Consider the following 27,484-nt stretch of genomic DNA (forward strand, 5'->3'; position numbering starts at 1 on the left):
ACGTAACAGAGTCTGTTCGGTTTTCTACAGTCTGGGTATCAATTGAGTTCCTGCATCAGATTATAACCCCGTTTATCCCATTTGTTGTGATTTTGCTGCTCAATGTTTTCACTGTCAGACACATTTTAGTGAGCAGCAGAGCCCGCAAGAGACTCCGGGCTAACAGCAGTGGGGAGAGTCCCAGAGACCCAGAGATGGAGAGTTGAAGGAAATCCATCATATTACTGTTTGTTATCTCGGCAAATTTTATCCTGTTATGGACGACGTTAATGGTTTTTTCTGTGTGGTACCGGATGTGGTTGTTACGGTATAGGTCTGTACAGTTTCATTCAGTTGTACGGGAAATAGGCTTCATGCTGCAGCTCCTGAGTTGCTGCACAAACACTTGTATTTATGCCGTGACCCAGACTAAGTTCAGAGAGCAGTTGAAGAATGTGCTGAAATATTCTTTAAATCTAATTGTTCATTTAATTCAATGATGAAAAGAACTGAATCACCGGGATTAAAATTGTACAGTTGAAGGGTCGTTGAGCTGAAATGTTTCACAGTATCACAATATCTTTACAGTGCAGAAGGAGGACATTCGGCCCATGGAGCCTGTACTGGCTATCTGAAAGAGCTTTCCACCTAGTCCCACTCCCCTGCCTTATCCCCGTCACCTTGCACATTCTCTCCTACATTGGGCAGAATTTAATGGGGCCATCGAGAGTGGAAATGTGGTGGGCGGAGTGACTTAATCAGGCAGGAACCGAAATCTCATCTTCCCGATGGCGGAAGGTGGTGACATCGTGGATTTGTCACTGGACTCGCATCCCCGCGTCCTAGGGTAATGCTCTGGGAACCCAGGTTCAAATCCCACCATGGCAGATGGTGAAATTTGAATTCAATAAAAATCTGGAATTAAAAGTCTGATGATGACAACAAAACCATTGTCGATTATTGTAAAAACCCATCTGGTTCACTAATGTCCTTCAGGGAAGAAAATCTGCTGTCCTTACCTGGTCGCCCTACATGTGACTCCAGACCCACATCAACATGGCTGACTCTTAATGCCTTCTGAAAAGGGCAATTAGGGATGGGCAATAAATGCCGGCCCAGCCTGCGACACCCACATCCCATGAATGAATGAAAAAGAAGAGTTTAATGGGTTGAGTTGGCGACGTTTCAGTGGTGGGTCGGCATTCACAGTGTCCGATGACGGGAACTTCTTTTCCCTACATGAGCATCCCATGAATACTCATTAAATTACAACTTTTCCACATTAAGTCCGACCATCAAGATTAAGTCAGCGGTGAACGGGAAACTTGTGCCACCTGATTTAGGGCTGGTTAAAGGTGGCATGCACCAGGTGAGCTGGTCCATTTGGACAAGTGGTGAGTGGTTCTCTTTGCTGAACTCTGAGGCAAATAGGAGGGGAACAGGAGAATGTTCATGGACATGGACTGTCAGTAGCAGCAAGAGCGGAGAGGGGGGTATTGCAGGTGGGGTCGGGGTATCAATGGGAGCAGCAGAAAGACACTGGGGGTTTGGGCGTTGTGGGTAGGGGTGATGATTTGGGAGGGAAGCAAATGTCTGGCATACTGGGTTGAGACCATCCTGTCTGATGCCATTGCGTCCTGGGTGGCAGTTGTACCCCACAGGGAAGATCCACACTCAGAGAGGGCAGGTGCAGCTTGAGGGAGGGCAGGTGCAGCTTGAGGGAGGGCAGGTTAATGGTGTCTGAGGGTGGGTCGAGGGCTGCGCACTGCACAATGTGGCATTGCAGGGAGGAGAGGAATTGCCAGGTGAAGACATGAGGAGCTGCTCTATGACTCAGGTGAGGATGATGGTGAGTATTCTGAGGAAGAGGCCAGGAATGTTGCAGCACCTTTCCAAGATGTGAGGGCCATGGAGGGATGTGCCAGGAATGTCAGAGACAAATTGAGTTTGACTTGTGCAGGAATGAGGCACCGAACTGAGCCACACCCCATCACCTGTAAACCATTGCCACCTCAGAATAGTCACCCATCTCTGCCAGCCTCAACCCTCCCACCACCCGGAGCAACTCCCGCTGTTCCCGGACGGCCTGGAGGAGAACCTGCAGGGAGGCATCATTAAACCATGGAGCCACTCTTTGTCTCACCTCAGACATATGACTGAGCAGGGGTGGGAGTGAGGGGGTCCCAGGAGGTGATTGGATTGTGGGGGAGGGGAATGAGGGGGTCCCAGGAGCTGACTGGGCTGTGGGGGAGGGGCGTGAGGGGGTTTCCAAGGGGATTAAATGAAACTATGAGGGTTTGAATGGTGGGGGGTGGGGGGGAGAGTGTGACAGCCCCAAACGGGGGGTGAATTCTTCGCTTGAAGAAATAAAATTCCTTTTCTGAAATTTGTGCCCCCAGTTGAGCTGCTCCCGGCTGTGGAGCTGGCATGTTTGTCCCGGGGTCTTTTATAACCTGCCCCATCCTGCAAATTAATCACCTGACAGTGTTCGGGCATTTCCTGCCCACCCCCACCGCCCGATCAGACGTGCCCACCGTGTGATCACACCTGCCCCACGTGCCCACCGTGTGATCACACCTGCCCCACGTGCCCACCGTGTGATCACACCTGCCCCACGTGCCCACCGCTGGCTCTTTACATTTTAATTGGTCTGGTGTCCACGCCGGCTCTCGACACGCAAACGGAATTGGCCTCACTCCCACTCCCACCAACGGGACCCAGGCTTCGCCTATTAAATTCCGCCCAGTGTGTCTGACCGTCCGAGATGTGGGAAAGGTTTCCGTTTAGGACAAATGCAGCGAATCAAATATCCATCCCACCCCGAGAGAGGGAAAAACCAGAGAAAAGGACAGAAGGAGATCGAGACTCAGTTAAATAGAGAAAATGGAAATATTTCCCACCCTTAATGTCTCTCTATTCCAGTCCAATCTTCAGCGCTGGGGAAATAATTTCAGAGTAAATCAGGCAGCTCGAGAATCGAACCCAAATGGTGACACAAAGGAAAGGAGAAAAGTCCGGAATGAGCTCGGGACATTTCGATTTTCAGTCTAACCCCCTCCCAACTGAGCTCTGTAAGGGGCTATTCAACCAAGGGGTTTGGAAGTGGGTGAAGGGGCAGAGAGACGGTGGGAGTGAGAGGGACAGTGAGTTCGCCGTGGTCAATAGAAGGTCAGGAATGAAGGTCAGAGGAACAGAACAGGCTGGAAACATAGAAAAAGTGAGGAGCCGAGGCTGTGAGAAAGAGAGAGTAAAGGACAGGCTTGTTCAGTTGGTTGGGGTGTGGTGTTTATAATAACCGGGATCTGGGTTTGATCCTCTCCCAGCTCAGAGGGAATTGGACCAACATTCTGTCCGTACAATTATAGAATGATGCAAGGAAGCAGGAGGCCATTTGACATCTCACAGGCAATCTCCAACTTGGAATTCCTCAGCAGAGAGTTGAAGAAATGTTTGATCAAAATGAAATTCAACAACAGGATCAGACAGTCTCCCCTTGTTACCTCCCAATAGCACCTCGCTGTTAAAGACTGAACTTTATTTCAGTTCATCTGTACTTGATGTACAATGCGGATCAGTGGGATTCCTGACCCATCCCTCCCTTCACAATCCATTAGTGTTGAGAAAGCAATTGGGGAATGTTATACACATGTTGTGTTCTATCAGTTTTTATAAACACTTGAATGTATTTCATGCCATGCCCAACACTGTGGGGTTTCCCCTGGTGTGTGATTGAAACTCAGTCAAGCATTGATAATGGCCACAGCTGTCCAAACAATTGACTGTTCTCTGGGAAGTAAGGGGGCAGGTGGTTAAATTTTTCTCAGGGGTAGTTTTTCTTTCATGTGTGTAAACCAATGTTTTCTTTTATCAGCCAGAGCCATTAAAATCACAGTAGAAAAGATGACAGCGTAGGCTGACAGGACATTTTGTAACACGTTTCACTGGATTATGGTACTTTCTCCTCTGGAAAAACACCATGATGCATGTGAACAAATTCACAAGGCTGGTCAATGTTAGGCTCAACTTACCTTTAAAAGACAGATCCTTATGATGAATCACTACATCCAAAATACATCGAAATTACAATGCAGCATCTAATAGGGATATTTAAAAGTGTGAAAAGACTTTATACTTCCCTTTCAGAATGTTCCAGACTCCTCAGCAGGCTTTCCATTTTCTTCACGAACTCACAAACCTGATGTGTTTTTAATGTGTTTCCAAAACCCCCGCCCCCCCCCGAATGGAAATGGTGTGTGGGCGGAAATCAGATTTCACCCCCATTTTAAATGGGGAAACTGACCTCAGCCGGGGTTGGGGGGGGGTAGGGGTATTTTTCACACTCGGCGTTCCTGACCCACAAAAAAACCTGAGGAAAATGACATGGGCTCGGTGTGGAAGAATAAAATACATCTACAGGACAACTAAGGGTTAAACAGTTAAAACCATAGTGGAATACTACAGCACAGTTCCCTCTCTCGTGAGCACCATAGTGCAACACTATAGCACAGTTCCCTCTCTCGTTAGCACCATAGTGGAATACTACAGCACAGTTCCCTCTTTTGTTCTAGCAGGCACACCTGCAACTGCCAGCTAATTGAGCAGGAAAGGAGAAAAGGAGTATCTTAAACAAGCTTCCTAGAATCCTTGAGACAAGGCTAGGATGTCTGCCCCCAACACAAAGAGACAGGATCCAGCAATGATCATCTGTTCTCTAGAGTGTACACCCCCTAGCACTAAAGATAAGGTCAAGCATGGTTATCTATTCTCTGTCTCACTTTTTTATTACCAGATGGGCTTCCCCCAATATCCTGTATAGTCATAAATTAGAATAGACTAATTGTGTGTTGCATGCCAAAGACAATGATTCTCAATGTAATTAATTATTGAAGGTTAGACAGTCTTATCACCTTCAAGCTCTTTGATATGTACAACTTTTACTATAAATATGTGTGTACTGTGATGCTTCCTCAGAGTGCCGGCTAGCTCCGTTGTATGCTGCTGGGCTCTCCATGATATCATGATTCAATAAAGACTTCCAAGACAAACCTCCTGGGTCTGAGTGCTCGCTCCGTTTTCCGCGACACTCGGGAATACAGAGGAAAATCGGATTTCCTCTGAAAATAAGCGGTGTGGCCATTCACACACTGAAACATGTTTCCGAACCCAGAGAGAAATTCAGCCCAGATAGAGAAATAGAGAGAGAGAGATGGAGCTAAAGAGGGACAGAGACAGATTGAGAGAGACAGAGAGAGAGAGAGAGAGAGAGACATGGGGGCAAAGAGGGACAGAGACAGAAAGAGAGAGAGAGAGACATGGAGGGAAATGAGGGATAGAGACAGATTTAGAGGGAGAGAGACAGACATGGAGGCAAAGAGGGATAGAGAGAGAGGTTGTCAGGGACAGACAGATTTAGTGCTCTGTAGACAGATTCAAAGTAAAAGACAGAGAGAGAAAAGGATTTTGAGAAAGGAAGTGTGACAGTGGGTGTGAGACAGAGAGAGACAAAGGGAGAGAAAAACAGAAAGAGACAGAAACAGATCGAGGGAGCAAAAGGGAGACAGAGAGAAGTGTGTCAGTAAATTGTTGAATTAATGATGTTGCCTTCTTCCTTCCCTTCCCAAACTCCGACTGACTGTCTGTTCTCTATAAATATCCGGAGTCTATATCGGACACGACCTCATGGATGACCTTTGGCCTCTCTGTGGGGGGTTGGGATTTTGAGTTGCAGAGTTTACCAAAGTGTCCGTGTCTGTTCCAGGGGGAGCTTTGGACCCGACTGGCAGGACACTGATCTCTCCTGTGAGGGGTTCACACCGCAGCGCTGGCAAGGACACTCTGCTGGGCAGCTCAGGAATTGCTTTCCTTTTTTTTTGGAAAAATATATTTCATTCATAAAATATCTGGAAGAACATTACAAAACATTTCTAAATTGTCCTCACAAAAAGTACAATTAAATTCAACTTTTACACATGGATCACGAGTTGCTTCAATACGATCAATGAATATTACAACCATTTCAATCTGGTCATTACAGACAATCAGACAATGGGATTGGAGTTATCAACATCCAAATGACTTTGACAGTCTGCTCGGGGAACCATCCCACAGGATCCACCCTCTCCTTTTCCCTCAGGGCCTCTAAGACGTTACGTGCCGACCACTGCCTGGTGGATTGTGGTCAAAGCTGTTTCTCTGCATAAATTTTTCCACGAGGGACAGGTGGTACGGCACGGTCCAACTACTTGGAGCGTTCCGCGGCAGCGTGGCCAGACCCATCCTTCGCAACACCGGGGACAGGTAGAACCTCAGCACGTAGTGACACTCGGTGTTTGCGTACTGAGGGTCTACGCACAGCTTGATGCAGCCGCACACAAAGGTGGCCATCAGTATGAGGGCGATGTCCTCATTTCTCTAGAGGCTGGTACATCGTGTCCCTGCAGACACGATCCATTTTCGACCTCCAGATAAAGCTAAAGATGGCTCATGTGATCGCCAGCACGCAGGAGTGTGGAATGGGCCAGACCTGTGCCACGTACAGCAATAGCGAGAGTGCCTCACACCTGATGACCAGGTTCTTACCCGCAATGGAGAGTTTTCTTTCCACCATAGACGCTCGCTCCTTCCAGTTTCTAACACATGACCCGGTCCCTCCGAACCATATCTCCAGCACCTTCAGGCCGTCAGCCCTGACGGTGAAGGGGACAAAGGATCGGTCAGCCCAGTTCCCGAAGAACACAGCTTGCTCTTCCCACGATTTACCTTGACTCCCGAGGCCAGTTCGAACTGGTCGCAGATGTGCATCAGTCTGTGCACCGACAGCGGATCTGAGCAGAAGACGGCGACATTGTCCATGTACAGGGAGGCTTTGACCTGAGTGCCTCCACTGCCTGGGATTATCACTCCTCTTATGCCCGGATCCTTCCTGATGGACTCAGCAAAGGATTCTATGCAACACACGAAAAGAACAGGCAAGAGAGGACAGCCCTGCCTGACTCCAGATTTAATAGGAAAGCTATCTGAGTCCCACCCATTGAATGAGACTGCACTACTGTTGTTAGTGTAGAGCAGTTGGATCCAATTGCGAATTCCATCACTTCAGGGAGTTTTACTCTTCTCGAAGGACTAAAGGGCCTTAGACAGTTCGTCAGGAGTTAGCGGTTTGTCCAGGCTCTCCCGCGTACTGTCGTCTAAGACCTCCGTGATAGAGGACAGGAAGGACTGGGAGGCCATGCTGTCTGGGGGCTTCACGTCATACAATCCGGCATAAAAGGATTTGCTGATCCTCAAAATGTCCAACTGCGATGACTTTACTGAGCCGTCTTCTTCCTTCAGGCTGCTGATCACAGAGCTCTCTCTGTGTACCTTTTGGAAAAAGAAACCTGAGCACGTCTCATCCTGCTCCACGGAGCGGACTCTGGAACGGAAGATGATCTTGGAGGCCTCCGAGGCAAAGAGCGAGGCTTGCTGGCTCTTCACCTCTTGGAGTTCCTCCTTGACATCGACCCCCATCGACTGCAGCCGCAGCAGATTCTGCATCTTTTTCTGGAGTCGGGACATTTCCCTCTGTTCTTTTCAAGCTTTCTGGGTGCCTTTGAGGATGAAAAACCTCTTGATGTTTCCCTTGATCGCTTCCCACCAGGGTGTCAGGGACTCAAAGAGGGGTTTCACGGTTCTCCAACTTTGTAATCCCTCTTGAGCTCCTCAATGTTCTCTGGGGTCAGCAGTTGCACATTTAGCTTCCATGCCCCCCTGCCCACCCTCTGGTCTTCCTCTAAGTGATAGTCAGCCAGTAGGAGGCAGTGGCTAGAGAAGAACACCGGCTTGAGGTTGGTGGATCTGACGCGAACGCACGGGACACAAACAGGAAGTCTATCCTGGAACGAATGGACCCGTCTGGCTGCGACCAGGCGTATCTACGCTGCGATCCGTCTGCAGGGTTGCTGAAGACGTCGTGCAGCTTGGCATCCTTTACTGTTTCCATCAGGGATCTGGACGTAGCGTCCAATCTGCTGTCGGCCCTGCCGGATCGTCCAGCCGCATCGATGATGCAGTTGAAGTCGCCGCCCAGAATGACCGGCCTGGAGGTCACCAGCAGCAGTGGGAGCTGATGAAAAACCTCCAGCCACTCGGCCTTTTGTGCCGGGGCGTACACGTTAATTAACCGGAGTGGAGCGTTCTTGTACATTACATCTGCTACGAGGAGGCGCCCGCCCACCACCTCCTTAACCTCGGAGACGGTGAAGTTGCCTCCCTGCAGCAGAATACCCAGGCCGGAGGAATGAGAGTCGTTTCCTCCTGGCCAGATTGATGGCCCATGGGACCACCATCGTGACCATTGCCTGTAGGAGCTGAGGTGCGGTATCGCACACTCCCGCAGAAACAACAGTTCAGCTTTGACCTCGGCAAGGTAGTCCAAGGTCGCAACACATCGCGTAGTAGATTTAATGCTATGCACATTTATGCATACAATCTTTACACCCATTTTAAAGCATTTAGTCTCTTACCAAACCTGTTGTCTCTGAGAGTCCCAGAACTTTGGTCTGCTCCTGCATACCCATAGTGTTCACAAATTGCCTCACTTTGGATGGGCTGAGGAAACTGTCCTGAACCTCCCCATTGGAGATGTTCTGCTCAGGTGGCATCTGGGTGTTCTTGCAAGGGACAAGATTTGAATTGTGTCTGTTGCAGAAGTCTCACCAATCCTCTCCCCCTCTGGGGTGTTGCTGCTCCCGGCTTCCCGGAGCTGGGGTGCGCTGAGCGCTTCACTGCTCCCAGATTGCTGGGGCTGGGGTGCGCTGGCCTCTTCGGGTTGTGGGCAAAGTTGGGGTGCGCTGGTCTCCTCAATGTCTCCAGTGTTCTGGAGCTCGGGTGTCTCACTCTACAACTCCCTAGAGCTTTTCCGCTTCTTCTGTAGGTGCCGCCCTTGCCTTTCTTTATCCAAAGAGCAGCTGCCCTTGTCATCCGCGTCGGATGGGAGACGCCTCTTCCCACCTGTCTGGGAAGTGGCTTGGTCCCTTCTTAGCCCCTGCTTCCTTTTGGCTCTCTTCACCAGCTGCCCTCCCCCTGCTGATTTTCCGCTGCTTCCTCCTCCATTGATTCGCTCTCCTGAGGAGTGGGAGGTTCAGGGGTCAGTGCTGTTGATTGGCTGTCTGCTGCCTCAATCTTTTCCTCCACCTTGTCTCTCTCTGTGTCCTCCTTTTTTCTATTGTTCTCATTGGAGGCCTTGGTGTTTGGAGTGTTGCAAGTGTCCTTGGTAGTAGTGACACGAACCATTTCCTCTGCTTCCCCCTCGTTGGCTTTGGCTGCCTGTGCATAAGTGAGGCAGCGTTTGGGGCAGGTCCTGTAGAGGTGACCTGCCTCGTCACACAGGTTGCAGCACTTAGTCTGTTTGCAGTCCTTTGTCTGGTGCCCTTCCTGTTTGCAGTTCTTACAGACGGCGGCGCTGCAGTTGGCCGCCACATGACCAGACTTGCCGCATGAGCGACAAAGTTTGGGTTGCCCATTGTAGACAAGGTCGCCACGGCTTCCCCCGATAGCGAAGCTGGAAGGAGGGTGGAAGATGGCTCCCTGACCATCGGTCCTGGGGGTGACCTTAACCTGGCGTTTGCTGGTCCAAATCCCAAAGGCGTCTCTAACCTCGGTGCAGGTCCCAACCTTGTCGACGTACCTGGCGAGGAAGGTGAACACGTCAGCGACAGCGACGTGGGGGTTGGAGAGATGCACCGTCACCACACGATCCCGTTGCAACGGCAGAGCAAAGAGCGGCTCCACCGTCAGGATCTTCATCTCCGGCTGGTCTCTCTTCTCCTCAAACACCTTCAGGAACTTGACGCAGGCAGCAACATTCCTGAAGGTCACGTCGAAATATCCAGCCATGGGGAAGTCCTGCAGGGAGTAGATCTCCTCCGTTTCAAATCCACACGACTCCAAAAGGATTTGCTCAAAGAAGAAGGCCTGATCCATGGGTGCACCTCCTTCGCTGTCTGTCACCGCCACCCTAACGCTGTTACCTACCCCCTGGTTTGGGGCGTGACTGGTTGTAGCCATCACCTCTTTAAATTCCCAATGTTCGGCACTGAATCCCCTTCAAAGGAGAAAAAACAGCCACAGAGGAGCCTCCAACACCAAAGAGCAAAAAGGCCAGAGCCTTTGCTGAAACCACCTTGTAAAAGAAATGATACCCACAAAAACAACCCTTACACACATGCAGAAGCAACCGTGATCATGGTCTCTCCCCTGCCAGGTAAGTATGCGATTGCTTTCCCTGATTTGGATTGTCCCGGTGCCTTTGTGACTTTGATAAGCTGGACTGAGGGTTGTTTCTGCCCCATGTTGTATTCTCTCCCCTTAGGGTTGTCCTGTGTTTCTCGTGTGGCTCAGACAGTCTAACTATCCAGATTGCCTTGTCCAGGGTTAGATCATCTTTAGTTTGTTGGAGGTCAGAGTGGATCATCTGCAACACCCACCACGATTCTGTCTCTGATGAGTTCAGACTCCCAATCTCCATATTCACACCCGTCTGCCATCCTGTCGAGATCATTGATGGAATAATCGACAGGCTCCCCAGGCTGTCCCACTCTCTTGTTGAATTTAGCTCTCTGCAATTTTTTTTGGATTGCAAGTGGAAATAAACATAAAGGGATTTTAAAACCTCATCAAATTTGGCAAATAACTCATTAATATTCTGTCTGAAGATGATGTCATCTACAATTGGCCCTGTAGACTAAAGAAGTGTGTTACTTGCTCTTCCTCTGACTTTTTATTTAAACCAGAAGCGATGCTGCAGCTTAAAAAAGATTTCTCCAAATACCCTCATTCTGTGACTGGCCTGGGCCTTGGGTTAGTCCAAGTGGAGTTGGAAGTGTTGAATTGTGATCCATGTTAAAGATGTTTAAAGTGTGGGTACAGCTTTAAGAGCTTACAGGCTTCCAAGATGGCATCACCGTTCACTGTCATACAAAGGGTTTCCCACGCTTGCTGGGTTTGGTGGGCTATGCAACATGGTGGCAGCGTGCTTCTCAAAGGAAAATTTTTAACAATGGCTGCGTGGGTCAGCTGTTTGCGGACTTATTTTGTTCAGTGATTTACTGTTACGCGTCGTGAGGTGTTCAAATTCAATGCAGGCTTGCTGCTTTCCGAATCGGACAGTCGCCGCGTTCCCGAGAGGCTGAGTAATTTAATTTGCGCGGGCAAAACCAGTGGGCGGAAATCAGCGGGCACACGGGGGAGTCAGAGCAGCGCCCGCCAAAAATTAAAGGGCCAATTGACCCCGATTTTACGTTATCCGTGCAATTTTTCACTCATCGCAAGGGCAAAACCAGTGGGCGGAAATCACATTTTTATCATTTCCTCATCCACGGGCAGGATAAAAGGCCCCTGGAGCAGCAGCACTTTCTCTGTCATTGCCAGTCCTTTGCTGTGTGAGTCCAGAGTTTCCCCAGAGTTTCTTGGCATCTCGTTTGATTGTCAAGCCCACATTTCAGCATCGCAGGTCCTCATCTTCCCTGGAAGGTCCCCCTGAGTATTGCAGCACAGTTGCTCCTTCATTTTAAAGGCACTGCTCCTCTGCATCCCATCTAATGGGGACAGTGTATTCCACCGGTGGAACCACCCCTGAAGGGGAAGAGAGGGGCAGGAGGGAGCGGAGGCCAGGTGGGCATGGGCTCAGTTGGTGTAGGGCCAGCAGGGAGGCCAAGGTAGGAGGGCACGATGAAGACATCACTGCCCAGTGGCTAGAGTCTTCAGGCAGCGACCCAACTGCATCCTGGCAGCCTTCAGGGAGCTGCCTCTTCCGTTTTCGAATAGTCCGCCGGGTCCCCATTGGACCTGGTGCCTGATGAGTTCCCGCCCTCACACACAGAAAAAGCATCCGGCGATCCCGTTTTACACTGCGAGGGCCTTAATTGGCCACCAAGCGTAAGAGTGGGTTTTATATCCGGGAGCTGGATTTACATCCGCTTCGGCTATGCTGACTTCAGGCGCATCCTGAGAGTAAAATTCAGGTCTTAGTCTTTCCGCGTTTTAGTTAAGTTGAGGGTTTTTGATCCTGAGCTGCCACCTTGTTGGGATGGTGTTGGTCACACAATCTGTCTGTTCAAGAAATCTTCATAATCTTCTGAATATTAACAGCAAGTCTTTATTAACTACTTGTAATGATACACATATACGCAGTAAAGGGTACAGGCAAGGAGCTAACTCCATGTCCAGGTCTTAATACATCTCTTTTCAACACCACACTGACCCTAGGTCTGGGTCATGTGCCTTCCTACATCATTGTGTGGGTGGTACTGGGCTCAGTCCCACTTTAACCCTGTATGTGCCAAACCCTTCTACTACAGGAAGGAGTGATTAAACAACAGAATGGATGATGGTGTGAAGGGATTACCCATTTCAAACAGAGATGAGGGGGAATTTCTTCTCTCAGAGGATTGTGAATCTTTGGAATTCTCTACCCCAGAGAGCAGTGGAGACTGGCTCATTGAATATACTCGAGGCTGAGTTAGACTGAATCTCAAATGACAAGAGCATTAAGGGTTGTTGGGAACAGGATAGTAAGTGGAGTTGAGACCAGGATCTGATGAGTTATGATCTAATTGAATGACAGAGAAGCCTCGAGGGACTGGGTGCTCCTATTTCTTCTGTTAAATTGAGCAGCAAGATGACAAGTAACACCTGAAAAACACAACTACCAGGAGTGGGGTTCGAACCCACGCAGACACATGTCCATTGGATCTTAAGTCCAACGCCTTAACCACTCGGCCATCCTGGTATATGGGGAACATTGAATCAAATGAAATTGAATGTGATTAGGATGCCATCTGACTTTGTACAATTTCTCATTCTGACTGCTCGTCCTTCCGAAGCTAATGAATTGGAACAGACTGTGAACTGGAAAACAATCTATAAACACTGCAGTGTATTTAACTCCTTGTCCAACACTGTGAGACAGCTTTCAGTGTTTATAAAGAGTATAATTTATTGAGTGGTCTCTTGGATCAAACAGGGTAACAGAAGGGGGTTTGTGTACAGAGGATTTGGGGGTGAGCTCTGATTCCGAACCCTTTCTGGATTGTAAGGAATAAAGAATGAATGAGAGCGAGAGATGCAATGTGGGAGAAGGGATGATGGAAGAATTTGTCCATGAACCTGATTAAAAGTTGCTCAAGCATAAGATAATATTAAGATATCATGAGCGGAACATTAACATAATCTGAGCTCCAAGATCTGGTTGGGTCCCATTCCCCTGAAGTGAGGAACAAGCCGGTGGGGAAATTCCCCCGGAATTCTATTCCCTGTAAGAAGATTAGCTCACGGTGAGGTGGAAATAACTCCATTGGGACTGTGTCAGATTGAAGAACCATTGTTCACTCCCTGGTTTTGAGCGTTTTAATTTGGTTTCATCTCCATTTAAATTAGAGAGAATCCAAGGAGAGACTTTCCACTCCTGACCCCGTGTCTCTCAGACTAATGGGAGTGAAACCACATCTGACACCGAGCCTGAACAGGGAGGCCTGCTCTCCCCGTGTTTAAAGGGAATGAATCTGATCTTAACCTTGTCTTAATGTAACGTTGACTGTCTGGAAATGTCTGGTTGAGAATGTTTTCCTCTTATATTAATGGAGCGGATGAGCAGAAATGAGAGGCTGTTCAACCGAGAGGTTTGGAAATGGGTGAAGGGGCGGAGAAACGGTGGGAGTGAGAGGGACAGTGAGTCGGCTGTGGTCAATAGAACGTCAGGAATGAAGGTCAGAGGAACAGAACAGGCTGGAAAGACAGAAAAAGTGAGGAGCAGAGGCTGTGAGAAAGAGTGAGTAAAGGACAGGCTTGTTCAGTTGGTTGGGGTGTGGTGTTTATAATAGCCGGGATCTGGGTTTGATCCTCTCCCAGCTCAAAGCGAATTGGACCAACATTCTGTCTGTACAATTATAGAATGATGCAAGGAAGCAGGAGGCCATTTGGCCCATCGTGTCTGTGCTGCCTTTTTGGTGAAACTCTACAATCAGTCCTAATTCCTGCTTTTACCCTAAAACCCCGGACATTTTTCTATTCCAGTGTTGATCCAAACCTCTTTTGAAAGTTACTATTGAATCTGCTTCCAGAAGCTGATCAGACAGAACATTCCAGATCACAGGAACTCACTGTGTAAAAAATGTTTCCTCATGTCACCTCTGCTTCTGTTGTCAATCACCTTAAATTTGTGTCCTCTGGTTATCAACCCGTCTGCCGTCAGAAACAGTTTCTCCCTATTGACCCGATCAAAACAGTTCAGGATTTTGAACGCCTCTGTCAAATTGCCTCTTCTCTGCTCCAAGGAGAACAACCCCAGCTTCTCCAGTCTCCCCACAAAACTGAAGTCCCTCACCCCTGGTATCATTCCAGTAAATCTCTTCTGTTCATTTCCTCCCTCTCGTCAATAATTGGGATGAAATGTTTTAGAGGAAAAGCACAAATGAAATAAAGAGTGAGAGAGAATTAAATGTTGATGAAAATGGGCATCAATGTTTGGAAAGAGCAAACGATTGAAGTTGAATTATTGATCAGTGAGGGGAATATATCACACTTTGAGGTTTCAGTGGGTGGATTTACTGATCAAGCTAGGAATTGAGGGGAAGCTGGTTCATGGTCTGTGGAACAAACTCCTCTCCGTGGGGCAGAGCCAACAGCTGTCTCTATCCAATAACAGGCAGGGAAGAGCCAGTGCCTCAGGATTGGCTCGGTCAGTCTGGAGGGTATTAGAGTTTGAATCTTCGGGTTGTGGATTCTTTCTGTAAGTTGGTTGCTTGTTCTGTTCCGTTTTTAGCTTGTTTTCACAGGCGATCTCCAGATCTCACAGAATCACAGCGCAGAAGAGGCCCTTTGGCCCATCGAGTCTGCACCGACACGTGAAAAACACCTGACCTACCTACCTAATCCCATTTATCAGCACATGTTATGACATGCCAAGTGTTCGTCCATGTACTTTTTAAAGTATGTGAGGCAACCCGCCTCCAACACCCTCCCAGGCAGTGCATTCCAGACTGTCACCACCCTCTGGGTAATACAATTTTTCCTCACATCCCCCCTAAACCTCCTGCCCCTCACCTTGAACTTATGCCCCCTTGTGACTGACATTTCAAAAAGGGGAACAGCTGCTCCCTATCCACCCTGTCCATGCCCCTCATAATCTTATACACCTCGATCAGGTCGCCCCTCAGTCTTCTCTGCTCCAACGAAAACAATACTTGTCTATCCAACCTCTCTTCATAGCTTAACTGTTTCATTCCAGGCACCATCCTGGTGAATCTCCTCAGTACCTCCTCCAGTGCAATCACATCCTTCCTATAATGTGGCGATCAGAACTGCACACAGTACTCCAGCTGTGGCCTCACCAAGGTTCTATACAACTCCAACATGACCTCCCTACTTTTGTAATCTATGCCTCGATTGATAAAGGCAAGTGTCCCATATGCCTTGTTCACTACCCCACTAACATGTCCCTCTGCCTTCAGAGATCTATGGACACACATGCCAAGGCCCCTTTGTTCCTCAGAACTTTCTAGTGTCAGGCCATTCACTGAAAACTTCCTTGTCAAATTACTCCTTCCAAAGTGTATCACCTCACACTTTTCAGAGTTTAATTCCATCTGCTACTTATCTGCCCATTTGACCATCCCGCCTATATCTCCCTGTAGCCCAAGACACTCAACCTCACTGTTAACCAACGGCCAATCTTTGTCATCCACAAACTTACTAATTCTACCCCCCCCCCCCCCGACATAGTCATCTATATCGTTTATATAAATGACAAATAATAGGGTGAGCACAGATCCCTGTGGTATGCCACTGGATACTGGCTTCCAGTCACTGAAGCATTCTCTTGTCATCACCCTCTGCCTCCTACAAATAAGCCAATGTTGAATCCACCTTATCAAATTACCCTGTATCCCATGTGAATTTGCCTTCTTTATAAGCCTCCCATGTGGGACCTTGTCAAAGGCTTTGCTGAAATCCACATAAACTACATCAACGGCACTACCCTCATCTACACACCTGGTCACCTCCTCAAAAAATTCAATCAAATTTGTTAGACATGACCTTCCTCTGACAAAGCCATGCTGACTATCCCTGATCAAACCTTGCCTCACCAAGTGGAGATAGATTCTCTCCTTCAGAACTTTCTCCAATAGCTTGACTGTCACCACCCTCTGGGTAATACAATTTTTCCTCACATCCCCCCTAAACCTCCTGCCCCTCACCTTGAACTTATGCCCCCTTGTGACTGACATTTCAAAAAGGGGAACAGCTGCTCCCTATCCACCCTGTCCATGCCCCTCATAATCTTATACACCTCGATCAGGTCGCCCCTCAGTCTTCTCTGCTCCAACGAAAACAATACTTGTCTATCCAACCTCTCTTCATAGCTTAACTGTTTCATTCCAGGCACCATCCTGGTGAATCTCCTCAGTACCTCCTCCAGTGCAATCACATCCTTCCTATAATGTGGCGATCAGAACTGCACACAGTACTCCAGCTGTGGCCTCACCAAGGTTCTATACAACTCCAACATGACCTCCCTACTTTTGTAATCTATGCCTCGATTGATAAAGGCAAGTGTCCCATATGCCTTGTTCACCACCCCACTAACATGCCCCTCTGCCTTCAGAGATCTATGGACACACATGCCAAGGCCCCTTTGTTCCTCAGAACTTTCTAGTGTCAGGCCATTCACTGAAAACTTCCTTGTCAAATTACTCCTTCCAAAGTGTATCACCTCACACTTTTCAGAGTTTAATTCCATCTGCTACTTATCTGCCCATTTGACCATCCCGCCTATATCTCCCTGTAGCCCAAGACACTCAACCTCACTGTTAATCAACGGCCAATCTTTGTCATCCACAAACTTACTAATTCTACCCCCCCCCCCCGACATAGTCATCTATATCGTTTATATAAATGACAAATAATAGGGTGAGCACAGATCCCTGTGGTATGCCACTGGATACTGGCTTCCAGTCACTGAAGCATTCTCTTGTCATCACCCTCTGCCTCCTACAAATAAGCCAATGTTGAATCCACCTTATCAAATTACCCTGTATCCCATGTGAATTTGCCTTCTTTATAAGCCTCCCATGTGGGACCTTGTCAAAGGCTTTGCTGAAATCCACATAAACTACATCAACGGCACTACCCTCATCTACACACCTGGTCACCTCCTCAAAAAATTCAATCAAATTTGTTAGACATGACCTTCCTCTGACAAAGCCATGCTGACTATCCCTGATCAAACCTTGCCTCACCAAGTGGAGATAGATTCTATCCTTCAGAACTTTCTCCAATAGCTTGACGTGAGACTCACTGGCATGTAGTTCCCTGGCTTATCTCTACAACCCTTCTTAAATAGCGGAACTACATTAGCTGTTCTCCAGTCCTCTGGCACCATCCCCATGGCCAGAGAGGAATTAAAAATTTGGGTCAGAGACCATACAATCTCCTTCCTTGCCTCCCTCAGCAGTCTGAGACACAAATCATCTGGACCTGGAGATTTGTCCACTTTTAAGCCTACCAACACCTCCAATACCTTGTCACTCCCATATCAATTGGCTTAAGAACCTCGCAGTCTCTCTCCCCGAGTTCAATACCTTCATCCTCATTCTCTTGGGTGAAGACGGATGTGAAGTATTCATTCAACACTCTAGCAATGTCCTCTGGCTCCACCCATAGAATGCGCTCTTGGTCACTTATGGGCCCTACTCATTCCCAGGTTATCCTCTTCCCATTGATATGCTTATAGAATATCTTGGGATTTTCTCCGGATAGTCGGAGTCCGGATGTACCCCAGAAGATGCACCATGGGACATTATCGGAAGTGCCAACGCACTGACTCCACGGGAACTGCCAGGGAAGTTTGAACATCTGATGGGCAATTCACCTGCTCCCTGGGACCCTCCGCAAAAGTCTCCAACTTCAGACAGTTCCCGTGTACTTACCTGAATAGATACCCAGGAAATGTTAGACCGATGAAAACCTAGTCTAACTCCTGGGTAACTGCACAGCTGACTGACCAATCACTCACAATATCCTCCCACCTGACTGCCTCGTGACCCCCAACTACCCCCTGACCCCTGACTCCCCATTGACCTCCCGACACCCCCAACTCGACCTGACTAGCTGCTCCACCCGACTCCCCCAGCGCACCCCATTCCCCCGACTCAACCTGACTAGCCTTTGCCACCAGGACAGAGTTTGATGTTGGGAATGTTCCGGCAATAATAGTTTCCAGAAATAAATTCTCTTTCCTGTCAATTCTGATTTTCACACTCGGTTTTAATTTCATACACTTTTATATTGGAACAATCTTTCAGAAATGTGCTGTGTCCATTTTTTGTGTAACAGCTCTGTCAGCCAGTGTGAGAAATAAAACACAAACCGTCCAGTGTGGGGCTCAAACCCACACCCAGCTCCGTCTGTGTGTCCGCTCAGTTCAGTTAGATCGAGCGCAGTGTAATAACACCAAGGTTACAGGGCTTTCACACAAGATAGAGAGGGAGTTAAAAAGGGAGCTGGGGTGGCCATTTCTGTTAGAGAAGCAATTCCATCTGTGAGAAGGATTGAAAGATTAGATGGATCATCAACTGAGGCCAGATTGATTGATTTTAGGATCAAAAAAGAGGCAGTCACACTGCTGGGAATGTACTATAGACCCCCAAACAGTCAGAGGAAGGTAAGAGAGAAAATATGGAGGCAAATCTCTGAGCAGTGCAAAAACAGTAGGGCAGTAATTGTAGGGGTTTTTTAACTACCCCAATATTAACTGGGATAGTTTAAGTGTGAGAGGAATGGAGGGAACAGAATTCTCTTGAAGCATTCAGGAGAACTTTTTTGGCCAGTATGTAGCAAGTCCAAGAAGAGAGGGCACAGTTCTGGACTTAATTTTAAAAATTGAATCAGGTGGAAGGAGTCACAGTGGGGAGCATTTTTGTAGTAGTGATAATAGTTCAGTTAATTTTAACATCATTGTGGAAAAGGACAGTGATAGAACAGGAGTTAAACTTCTAAATTGGGGCACGGCCAATTTTATAAGCTGAGGAGTGATTTAGCAAAAGTGGATGGAAACAGTTACTTGAAGGTAAATCAGTGTCAGGGCAGTGAGAGGCAACCAACGAGGAGATTCAAGGGGTTCAGAGTAAACATGTTCCCACAAAGAAATGGGTGGGAGAGACAAATCTAGAGCCCTCTGGATATCAAGGAGCTTTCAAGGAAAGATAAGGCAGAAAAGGAAAGCTTATGTCAGACACTGAGAACTGAATATTACAGAAAGCTGAGAGAAGTAGGGAAAGCGGACGGGTGAAATCAAAAAGGAAGTTAGGAAAGTAAAGAGAGGGCATGAAAGAATATTGGCAAGCAAAATCAACACAAAGATGATTGATCAATACATTTAGAGTAAGAGGATAATGAAGGAAAGAGTGGAGCTCATAAAACACCGAAAAGGTAACCTGTGTGTGGAGGCGGAGGATGTGGGTATGGGTCTGAATGAATACTTTGCATCTGTCTTAACAAAAGAGGGGGAGGAGGCAGACATTGTAGTTCAGGAGGAGGAGTGTGAAGTATTGGATGTGATAAACGTAGGGAGAGAGGAAGTATCAAGGGGATTAGCATCGCCAGAAGTGGATAAATCACCAGGGCTGGATGAAATGTACCCCAGGAGGTGTCCGCTCCAGTCAACAAAGATCTGACTACACTAATCCCATTTTCCAGCGCTTGGCACATAGTCCTGGAGGCTATGGCAACACAAGTGAATATCTAAATACTTCTTAAATGTTACGAGAGTTTCTGACTCAACCATCCTTTCAGGCAGTGAGTTCTAGACTCCCACCACTCTCTGGGTGAAAAAATGTTTCCTCAACACCCCTCTCAGCCTTCTACCTCTTCCCTTAAATCGATGTCCCCTGCTTATTGACCCATCTACTAATGGAAAACGTGCCCTCCTATCCACCCTATCTATGCTCCTCATAATCTTATACACCTCTATCAGGTCCCCTCTCAACCTTCATTGCTCCAAGGAAAACAACCCCAGCCTATCCAATCTTTCCTCATGGCTCAGACCCTCCAGCCCAGGCAGCATCCTGGTAAATCTCCTCTGCAACATCTCCAGCGCATTCACATCCTTCCTATAATGTGGTGACCAGAACTGCACACAGTACTCCAGTTGTGGCCTAACCAGCGTTTTATACAGTTCCAGCATAACCTCCCTGCTCTTGTATTCTATGCTTCGGCTAATAAAGGCAAGTGTCCCACATGCCTTCTTAATCACCTTATCTAGCTGCCCTGCTACCTTCAGGGATCTTTGGATATGCTGACCAAGGTCCCTCTGATATTCAGTGCTTTTCAGGGTCCTACCATTCATAGTGTATTCCCTTGCCTTGTTAGCCATCCCCAAGTGCATTACCTCACACTTTTCCGGGTTGAATTCCATTTGCCACTGCTCTGCCCACCTGACCAGTCCATTGATATCCTCCTGCAGTTTACGGCTATCCTCCTCGCTATTTACCACTCTACCAATTTTCCTCTTATCTGCAAACTTCTTAATCATACCCCCTACATTTAAATCTAAATCATTTATGTACACCACAAACAGCAAGGGCCCCAGCACCGAGCTCTGCGGAACCCCACTAGAAATAGACTTCCAGTCACAGAAACATCCCTCTACCATCACCCTCTGCTTCCTGCCTCTCAGCCAATTTTGGATCCAACATGCCACTTTGCCTTGGATCCCATGGGCTCTTACTTTCATGCCCAGTCTGCCATGAGGGACTTTATCAAAAGCCTTACTAAAGTCAAACGCATTACCCTCATCAACACTCCTGGTTACCTCCTCAAATAATACGATCAAATTTTTCAAACACGATCTTCCCTTAACAAACCCATGCTGACTGTCCCCGATTAATCCTTGTCTCTCCAAGGCCAAATATATTCTGTCCCTCAGAATTCTTTCTAGTAACTTCCCCACAACTGCGGTTAGACTGACTGGCCTGTAATTTCCTGGTCTATCCCTTCCTCCCTTTTTTAATAATGGGACAACGTGAGCAGTCCTCCAGTCCTCTGGCACCGCACCTGTGGCCAGAGAGGATTTGAAAATTGCCAGGGCCCCTGATATCTCTTCCCTTGGCTTCCACAACAGCCTGGGATACATCTCATCCGGGCCTGTGGATTTATCCATTTCTAAGGCCGCTAGACCTGCAAGTGCCCCCTCTCTCTCTATGTTAATTTCCTCTAATATTTCACAGTCCTCCATCCTGATATCTGTATCTGCGTCGTCCTTTTCCATTGTGAAGACCGACGTAAAGGATTCATTGAGGACTGCACCCATGTCTTCCGGGTCCACACACAGATTACCTCTATTATCCCGAATTGGCCCTACTCTTTCCCTAGTTATTCTCTTACTCTATATATATTTAAATAACCCCTTTGGGTTTTCCTTTATTCTACACACCAATGCTTTCTCATGCACTCTCTTAGCTTTCCTAATTTCCTTTTTAAGTTCCCCTCTACACTTTTTACACCCCTGTAAGGACTCAGCTGTATTGAGCCCTCGGTATCTGCCATAAACTTCTCTCGTTTTCTTCATCCTAACTTTTATGCACCTTGACATCCAGGGTTCTCCAGGATTGGTTCCCCCCACCCATTGTCTTTACGGGAACATATTTGCCCTGTGCTCTCACTATTTCCTCCTGGAAGACCCTCCACTGCTCTGGCACAGTTTTATCTGCAAGTAGCTGCTCCCAGTCCACTTGTGCCAAATCGCATCGCAACTTAGTAAAAAAGCCTTTCCCCAGTTTAGAACTTTTATTCCTGGCCCAACCTTATCCTTTTCCATAACTATCCGAAATCTAACTGAGTTATGGTCACTATCTCCAAAATGTTCCCCTACTGATATGCCTTCCACCTGCCCGGGCTCATTTCAGAATATTAGGTCCAGAACTGCCCCCTCCCTTGCTGGGCTTTCTACGCACTGTCTAAAAAAGTTCTCCTGGATGCAACTTCAGAATTTTGCTCCCTCCCTACCTTGCACAATAAAACTATCCAAGTTCATATTTGGGTAGTTAAAATCCCCTACCATTACTGCCCTATTATTCTTACACTTCTCTGAAATTTGATGACATATTTGATCCTCTATCTCTCCCTGACTGTTTGGGGGCCTATAGTACACAGGTCATATCTGACTAATTAGATTGAAGTTTTTGAGGAAGTAACAAGTAGGATTGATGAGGGTGGTATAGTTGATGTGATACACATTGATTAAAACAAGGCTTTCGACAAGGTTCCACATGGCAGACTGCTTAAAAAAATAAAAGCCCATAGGATCCAGGGGAACATAGGAAGCTGGATACAAAATTGGCTCAGTGGCAGGAAACAAAGGATGGATGTTTTTGCGACTGGAAGGCTTTTTCCAGTCAGGTTCCGCAGGGCTCAGAACTGGGCCCCCTGCTTTTTGTGGTCTATATTAATGATTTGGGCATAAATGTAGAATGATCAAGAAGTTTACAGACAGCAGAAAAATTGGTTGATAGCGAGGAGAGTTGCTGTGGACTGGAGGAAGATATCAATAGACTGGTCAAGTGGGCAGAAAAGTGGCAAATGGAATTCAGCCCAGAGAAGTGTGAGGTGATGCATTTGGGGAGGTCAAACAAGGCAAAGGATTACACAATAAATGGGGGGGGACCGAGAGGTGTAGAGGAAGTGAGGGGTATTAGAGTGAATATCCACAGATCCCAGAAGGTAGCAGGACAGGTTGAGAAGGTGGTTAAGAAGGCAGATGGAATCCTTTCATTTCTTAGCCGAGGTGTAGAATATAAGAACAGGGAGGTTATGCTGGAACTATATAAAACATTAGTTAGGCCACAACTTGAGTACTGTGTGCTGTTCTGGTCACCTCGTTACAGAAAGGATGTAATTGCATTCGAGAGGGAACAGAGGAGATTTACCAGGATGTTGCCAGGGCTGGAAAATTGCAAATATGAGGAAAGATTGGAGAGGCTGGGGTTGTTCCCCTTGGAACAGAGGAGGCTGAGGGGAGATTTGATTGAGATGTACAAAATTGTGAAGGGCCTGGATAGACTGGATGGGAAGGGCCTATTTCCTTTAGCAGAGAGCTCATTGATGAGGGGATATAGATTTTAAGTGATTGATAGAAAGATTAGAGGGGAGATGAGGAAAACCTTTTGTCACCCAGAGGATTGTGTGGGTCTGGAACTCACTGCCTGAAAGGGGAGTAGAGGCCGGAACCCTCAACTCATTGAAAAGGTGTCTGGATATGCACCTCAACTGCCGGAACCTGCAGGGCTACGGACCAAGTGCTGGAAAGTGGGATTAGGCTGGGGGGGTTCGTTCTTCAGCTGGGGCAGACACGATGGGCCGAGTGGCCTCTTTCTGCGCTGTAAACATTCTACGATTCTACGTTACGTTCAGACGGTTGCTATGCAGCCATTCACACCTCATCTGGACACATCTTTTGTTTCTTTATTTTACCCATTACCACTGCCTCTGGCTTTTGTACCATGAAACCTTTTATCCTTTAATCTCTCCTGCCATCCACCCTATCACGCACCTTCCCATTTGTTCATCGACATCTTTCCCCACCAGACCAACTCCTATTGGTCCAAATAAAATCAGCCTTCCTGGTAATAAATCTATGAGTTCTGTCATTGGTGGAGATTGGGGCTGGTTAATTGGTTCAATGTTGCTGCTTATGGTCTCATTGGTGTCAGTGAGTGCAGCTTGTGTGTATAAAAGGTGCTGCTCGGTGGCTGAAGGGATGGTTGAGTTGTTTGGTATCATGGGGGATTTTGTAGTGAGGGCTTTGTTCCCAGTGCTGGTGCTAGTTGGAGCTCTTTGTGGCTCTGATACTTGGCAACAGTTTCTAGGCCAGAGGTTTCTATGGAGCAGAGTCAAAGCCACCCCTGTGCCTCAGACAGTCTCTCCTCCTGGGCCTCCCTTTGGTTCCCATTTCCGTGTGTCTGAGGGTGGGAGTGTGTCTCCACTGCAGACTGTGATGGTGCAGTGTGGAGAGGACAAGCTGCTGCTCAGGGTCCAGCTGGATTTATTTGGAACCTGGCACCTGATCAAAGCTGCTGACCTGACCCTGGGGATAGCAGGCTGTTGGCCAACCAGGATCTACTCTCAGAACCACACTGTCCTCTTTGACTATGGACTCCATGAGTGTGGCAGCAGGTTGCAGGTAATGGGAATCCTCAGCTCTTGCTCTAAGCTTGGGCTGTAGGTTGTTCCCCACTCTTCATTCCAACACTGAGTGAGATGTCAATGATATTGAGGAGATATATCTCCTGCTTTATAAAACTACAAATTAGCTTTCTATCTTGTATTGTATTTTGCATTAACTGGTTCCTGAGTCTCTCCAACCTATGACATCAGCCCCATTGGTCTTGAACCTTCTCTTTGGATCCTCCAAGCTTTTCCTTTTGTTGTTTAGAGGATTTTCATCTCTATTCCCCTCATTCAGATCAATCCAACTGGAGGTTTCAGTCCAGTTTAATCCAACCAGGTTGTGCCTTAAATGAAGAAAATGGAATGAGAATGGAGATGTATTGGACTAAAGAGGAACTCCACACTTCCCACTTTTCCTGTCATTGGAATAACTGGTGCTCTGGCTTCAAACTCTTCTATTTCCATGCTCCATGTTACTGTCCACTTGTGGCTCCTTTTTACTGTTAACTGAAGCTGTCCTTTTGTTGAGTCACTTCCCTATTAATGGATCCTGGTCTTGTTCTGATGATCGCCCTCTTTGGATAAAGGGCTGAGGTTGCATTGCAGCCCATAATGAGGCCATTCGGCCCCTCGAGCCTGTTCCCCAATCATTAAGATCCTGACCGAACTTCTACACAACCGCCATGTTCCTGTCCTCTTAACAAGCTCTTTGATTCCTGTCATCAAAATATGATAAATATCCTAATATTGTGCTTTATTGTATTATTGGGGTTTGGATAATTTGTGTGGGGCTGAATTGGACAGTTGGTCTGGAGGCTTTGAGTCATCAAAAAGAATCGAGCTTTGAAATGCTAAATCCATAAACATGGCTGAAGTTTTAGAATGAGATGTGATGAAAATTTGCTTTTTCATATAACTTCGGATAGCTTGAATTTCCAAGCGATGGTGGGATGTTACACCCAGCTTTCAGAAACTAAGCTGAAGTGTTAATTTTTTCAAAAGGTTACTGATAAATTAGTACTCAAGTTTTATATTATGAAAAGTGAAGTTGCAACAAGATATGGGAACAATGCAATTTACCTGTCAAGGGGATGAGGCTGAGTCAGTGGTGAAGACATCCTAAGATCTTTCACAAATGTGAGAAGCCTCCAGCCTCTGCATCAAGTTCCTGTCTAAAGGAACCAAGGATGTGTTAACTCGTGTTGAATTCTCCTGTCCAGGTGGTGTTGCTTTGCCTGGGTCCATTCAAATTTTTTTTACTGTTGCCTTAATAAAGGTGTCACTGGGAGCCAGATTAATCAGAAGATTTTGGGAGTTCTTATAGTAATTTATAGACCTATGTATGTGCTTAATCTCTTTTTTAGTTCATGTTTACATTTTTATCTAAACCTCCTGAATTTGTGGCAGTCTTTGCTGTTCCTGAATTCCGGACACTGATCTCAAAATAAAATACTAATTGCAAAACAGTTGAGTGCATGATCAAGTTTCCCTCGTGGATTTGATCCACCTGACTAGCATCATCTGCCACATCATAACATTCCCTTAATGACACAAAATAAATCCATCTGTCTCAAACATACTCCGTGACTGAGCATTCACAGCTCTCTGGGATAGAATCCCAAAGATTCACCACCTGCTGAATGAAGTAATTCCCTGTCACATTAATCTTAAGTGACCCCCTGACCTGAGAAGCCTACACCTAATAATCAACTCTCCTCCGGCTGGGAGGAAGCAGCCTCTTCACACTGACCTTGTCAATCCCCCTCAGAATTGTTTTCAGGGGATGGGATGACTTCATTGTTAACCCCTGTGGAGAACATTCTCATTTCAGATCAGTTCTTCATTCCTTAACCTGATTCTTTCAGATGATTGGAGATTTCCTCATCTACACCACCCACCTGAACCACACCCCAGAGTATCATGGATCTGTCATTGTGAGAACGAATGGAGCTGTCGTTGCCATTGAGTGTCGTTATTTGAGGTGAGAATCTTTACCCTCTTTGTCAATAAGATCTACAGCTGCTGGTGGTCTCTGAAGATGTCCTAAAATGACTCCCCTGCCTTTCCAGGAAGGGCAATGTGAGCAGTGACCCCATCAAGCCCACCTGGATCCCATTCAGCTCCACCAAGTCTGGAGAAGGGCATCTGTCATTCTCTCTGCGCCTAATGAATGGTATGTGATGGGTGGATGGGGAGTGATTTCCTGTAGTCACTCACTGGGAGTTACAGCCACTGTCTCGAACCCTTGTCCTCTTGTACTTCAGGTGACTGGCTTACAGAGCGCACTTCGACTATCTACTACCTGGGTGAGCTCATTCACATTGAGGCCTCTGTTTCAATGATCAACCACATGTCCCTGAAGCTCTACATTGACCGCTGTGTAGCTACATTGAGCCCAGACAAGGACTCCACCCCGAGATACAGCTTCATTGACCACAATGGGTAAGGAGCTCTCTGCTTTCTCCAGCTGGTCCCATCTCAATGGCTTCACTTGATTCACTTCCTGTCCCTTTTTAATCTTTCTTCAGTTGCCTCCTGGACAGCAAAGCTGAGGACTCCTTTTCAACCTTTGTGTTGCCAAGAGACGAGCAGGAGCTGGACAAGCTCCGGTTTGACCTGGATGCGTTCCGTTTCCTTGGAGATGACCGTTCCTTGGTAAGAGGAAGCTGATCATTGGGGTCTCCATGTTGGGAGGGAGTCACTGAATCATGACGTGTGTTGAATGTGTCCCTCAGATTTTCATCACCTGTCACCTGAAAGTTGCTCCAGTGGATCAGAGGGATTCCAGGAACAAAGCTTGTACTTTCCAGAAGGTGCAGAATGTGTCAGTTCCCCCTCTCTCCATCAGGGACGTTGTGTGGGGATGTGATGCACAACCTGGTTGATGGGCTCTTTCTCTTGTTTAGCTTGACCCCATTGGAGGAATCGAGCATTGACATTTGTGCCTGTTGCCATGTGGGTAACTGTGGTGCCACAAGGGAGTTGTGGTTTGGTCCCAGAGGAAGGAGAGATCTTGTACCTGAAGCTGGTGGGACATTGATCCTCTAGATGTTGGACGTCCCCCTTTCCCCTCTCTAACTGGAATGTTTGATGTTGCAGAGAGTGAAGCTGGATTGAAGTGGGAGGGTGAGGCCTCACTTGGACCCCTGCTCATTCTGGATACTGATGTGACCAAGCTGGCAACAGAGTCCCTGAATGAGGCTGAGCGAAGGATGCAGGAGAGGTCTCCAGGTGGTGAGTTGGCCAACTGCTGGTTTCCATTTTCCCCTCAGTGTTTCCTTCACTAACCATTGGTTTCTCATTG

General features: G+C 47.3%; 2 protein-coding genes and 1 non-coding gene across 6 annotated transcripts in view; 1 reads left to right on the forward strand and 2 right to left on the reverse strand.

The window, feature by feature from the left end:
• Positions 1-27,484, reverse strand: part of LOC144668775 (EVI5-like protein) — a 167,347-nt gene that overhangs the window by 15,563 nt on the left and 124,300 nt on the right. The gene's annotated exons all lie outside the window — the stretch shown is intronic.
• Positions 768-26,850, forward strand: LOC144668729 (zona pellucida sperm-binding protein 3-like). Its single transcript, XM_078531059.1, has 4 exons — positions 768-826; positions 26,250-26,353; positions 26,445-26,622; positions 26,709-26,850. Exons 1-4 carry the CDS (start codon positions 768-770, stop codon positions 26,848-26,850), a joined length of 483 nt encoding a protein of 160 aa, XP_078387185.1.
• Positions 12,666-12,748, reverse strand: trnal-uaa (transfer RNA leucine (anticodon UAA)). The gene has a single exon. It is a non-coding gene; the product is annotated as a tRNA-Leu (tRNA).

The sequence above is a fragment of the Cetorhinus maximus genome, chromosome 28 (assembly GCF_964194155.1).
Source record: "Cetorhinus maximus chromosome 28, sCetMax3.hap1.1, whole genome shotgun sequence".
Taxonomy (NCBI): domain Eukaryota; kingdom Metazoa; phylum Chordata; class Chondrichthyes; order Lamniformes; family Cetorhinidae; genus Cetorhinus; species Cetorhinus maximus.

Bases quoted from the DNA above. Each gene is read 5' to 3' on its own strand.
- LOC144668729 (XM_078531059.1), top strand. From the start codon at position 768: ATGGCGGAAGGTGGTGACATCGTGGATTTGTCACTGGACTCGCATCCC. The intron at 827-26,249 runs GTAATGCTCTGG...CTGCCTTTCCAG, and splicing joins TCGCATCCCCGCGTCCTAGG to GAAGGGCAATGTGAGCAGTG. The intron at 26,354-26,444 runs GTATGTGATGGG...CTTGTACTTCAG, and splicing joins CTCTCTGCGCCTAATGAATG to GTGACTGGCTTACAGAGCGC.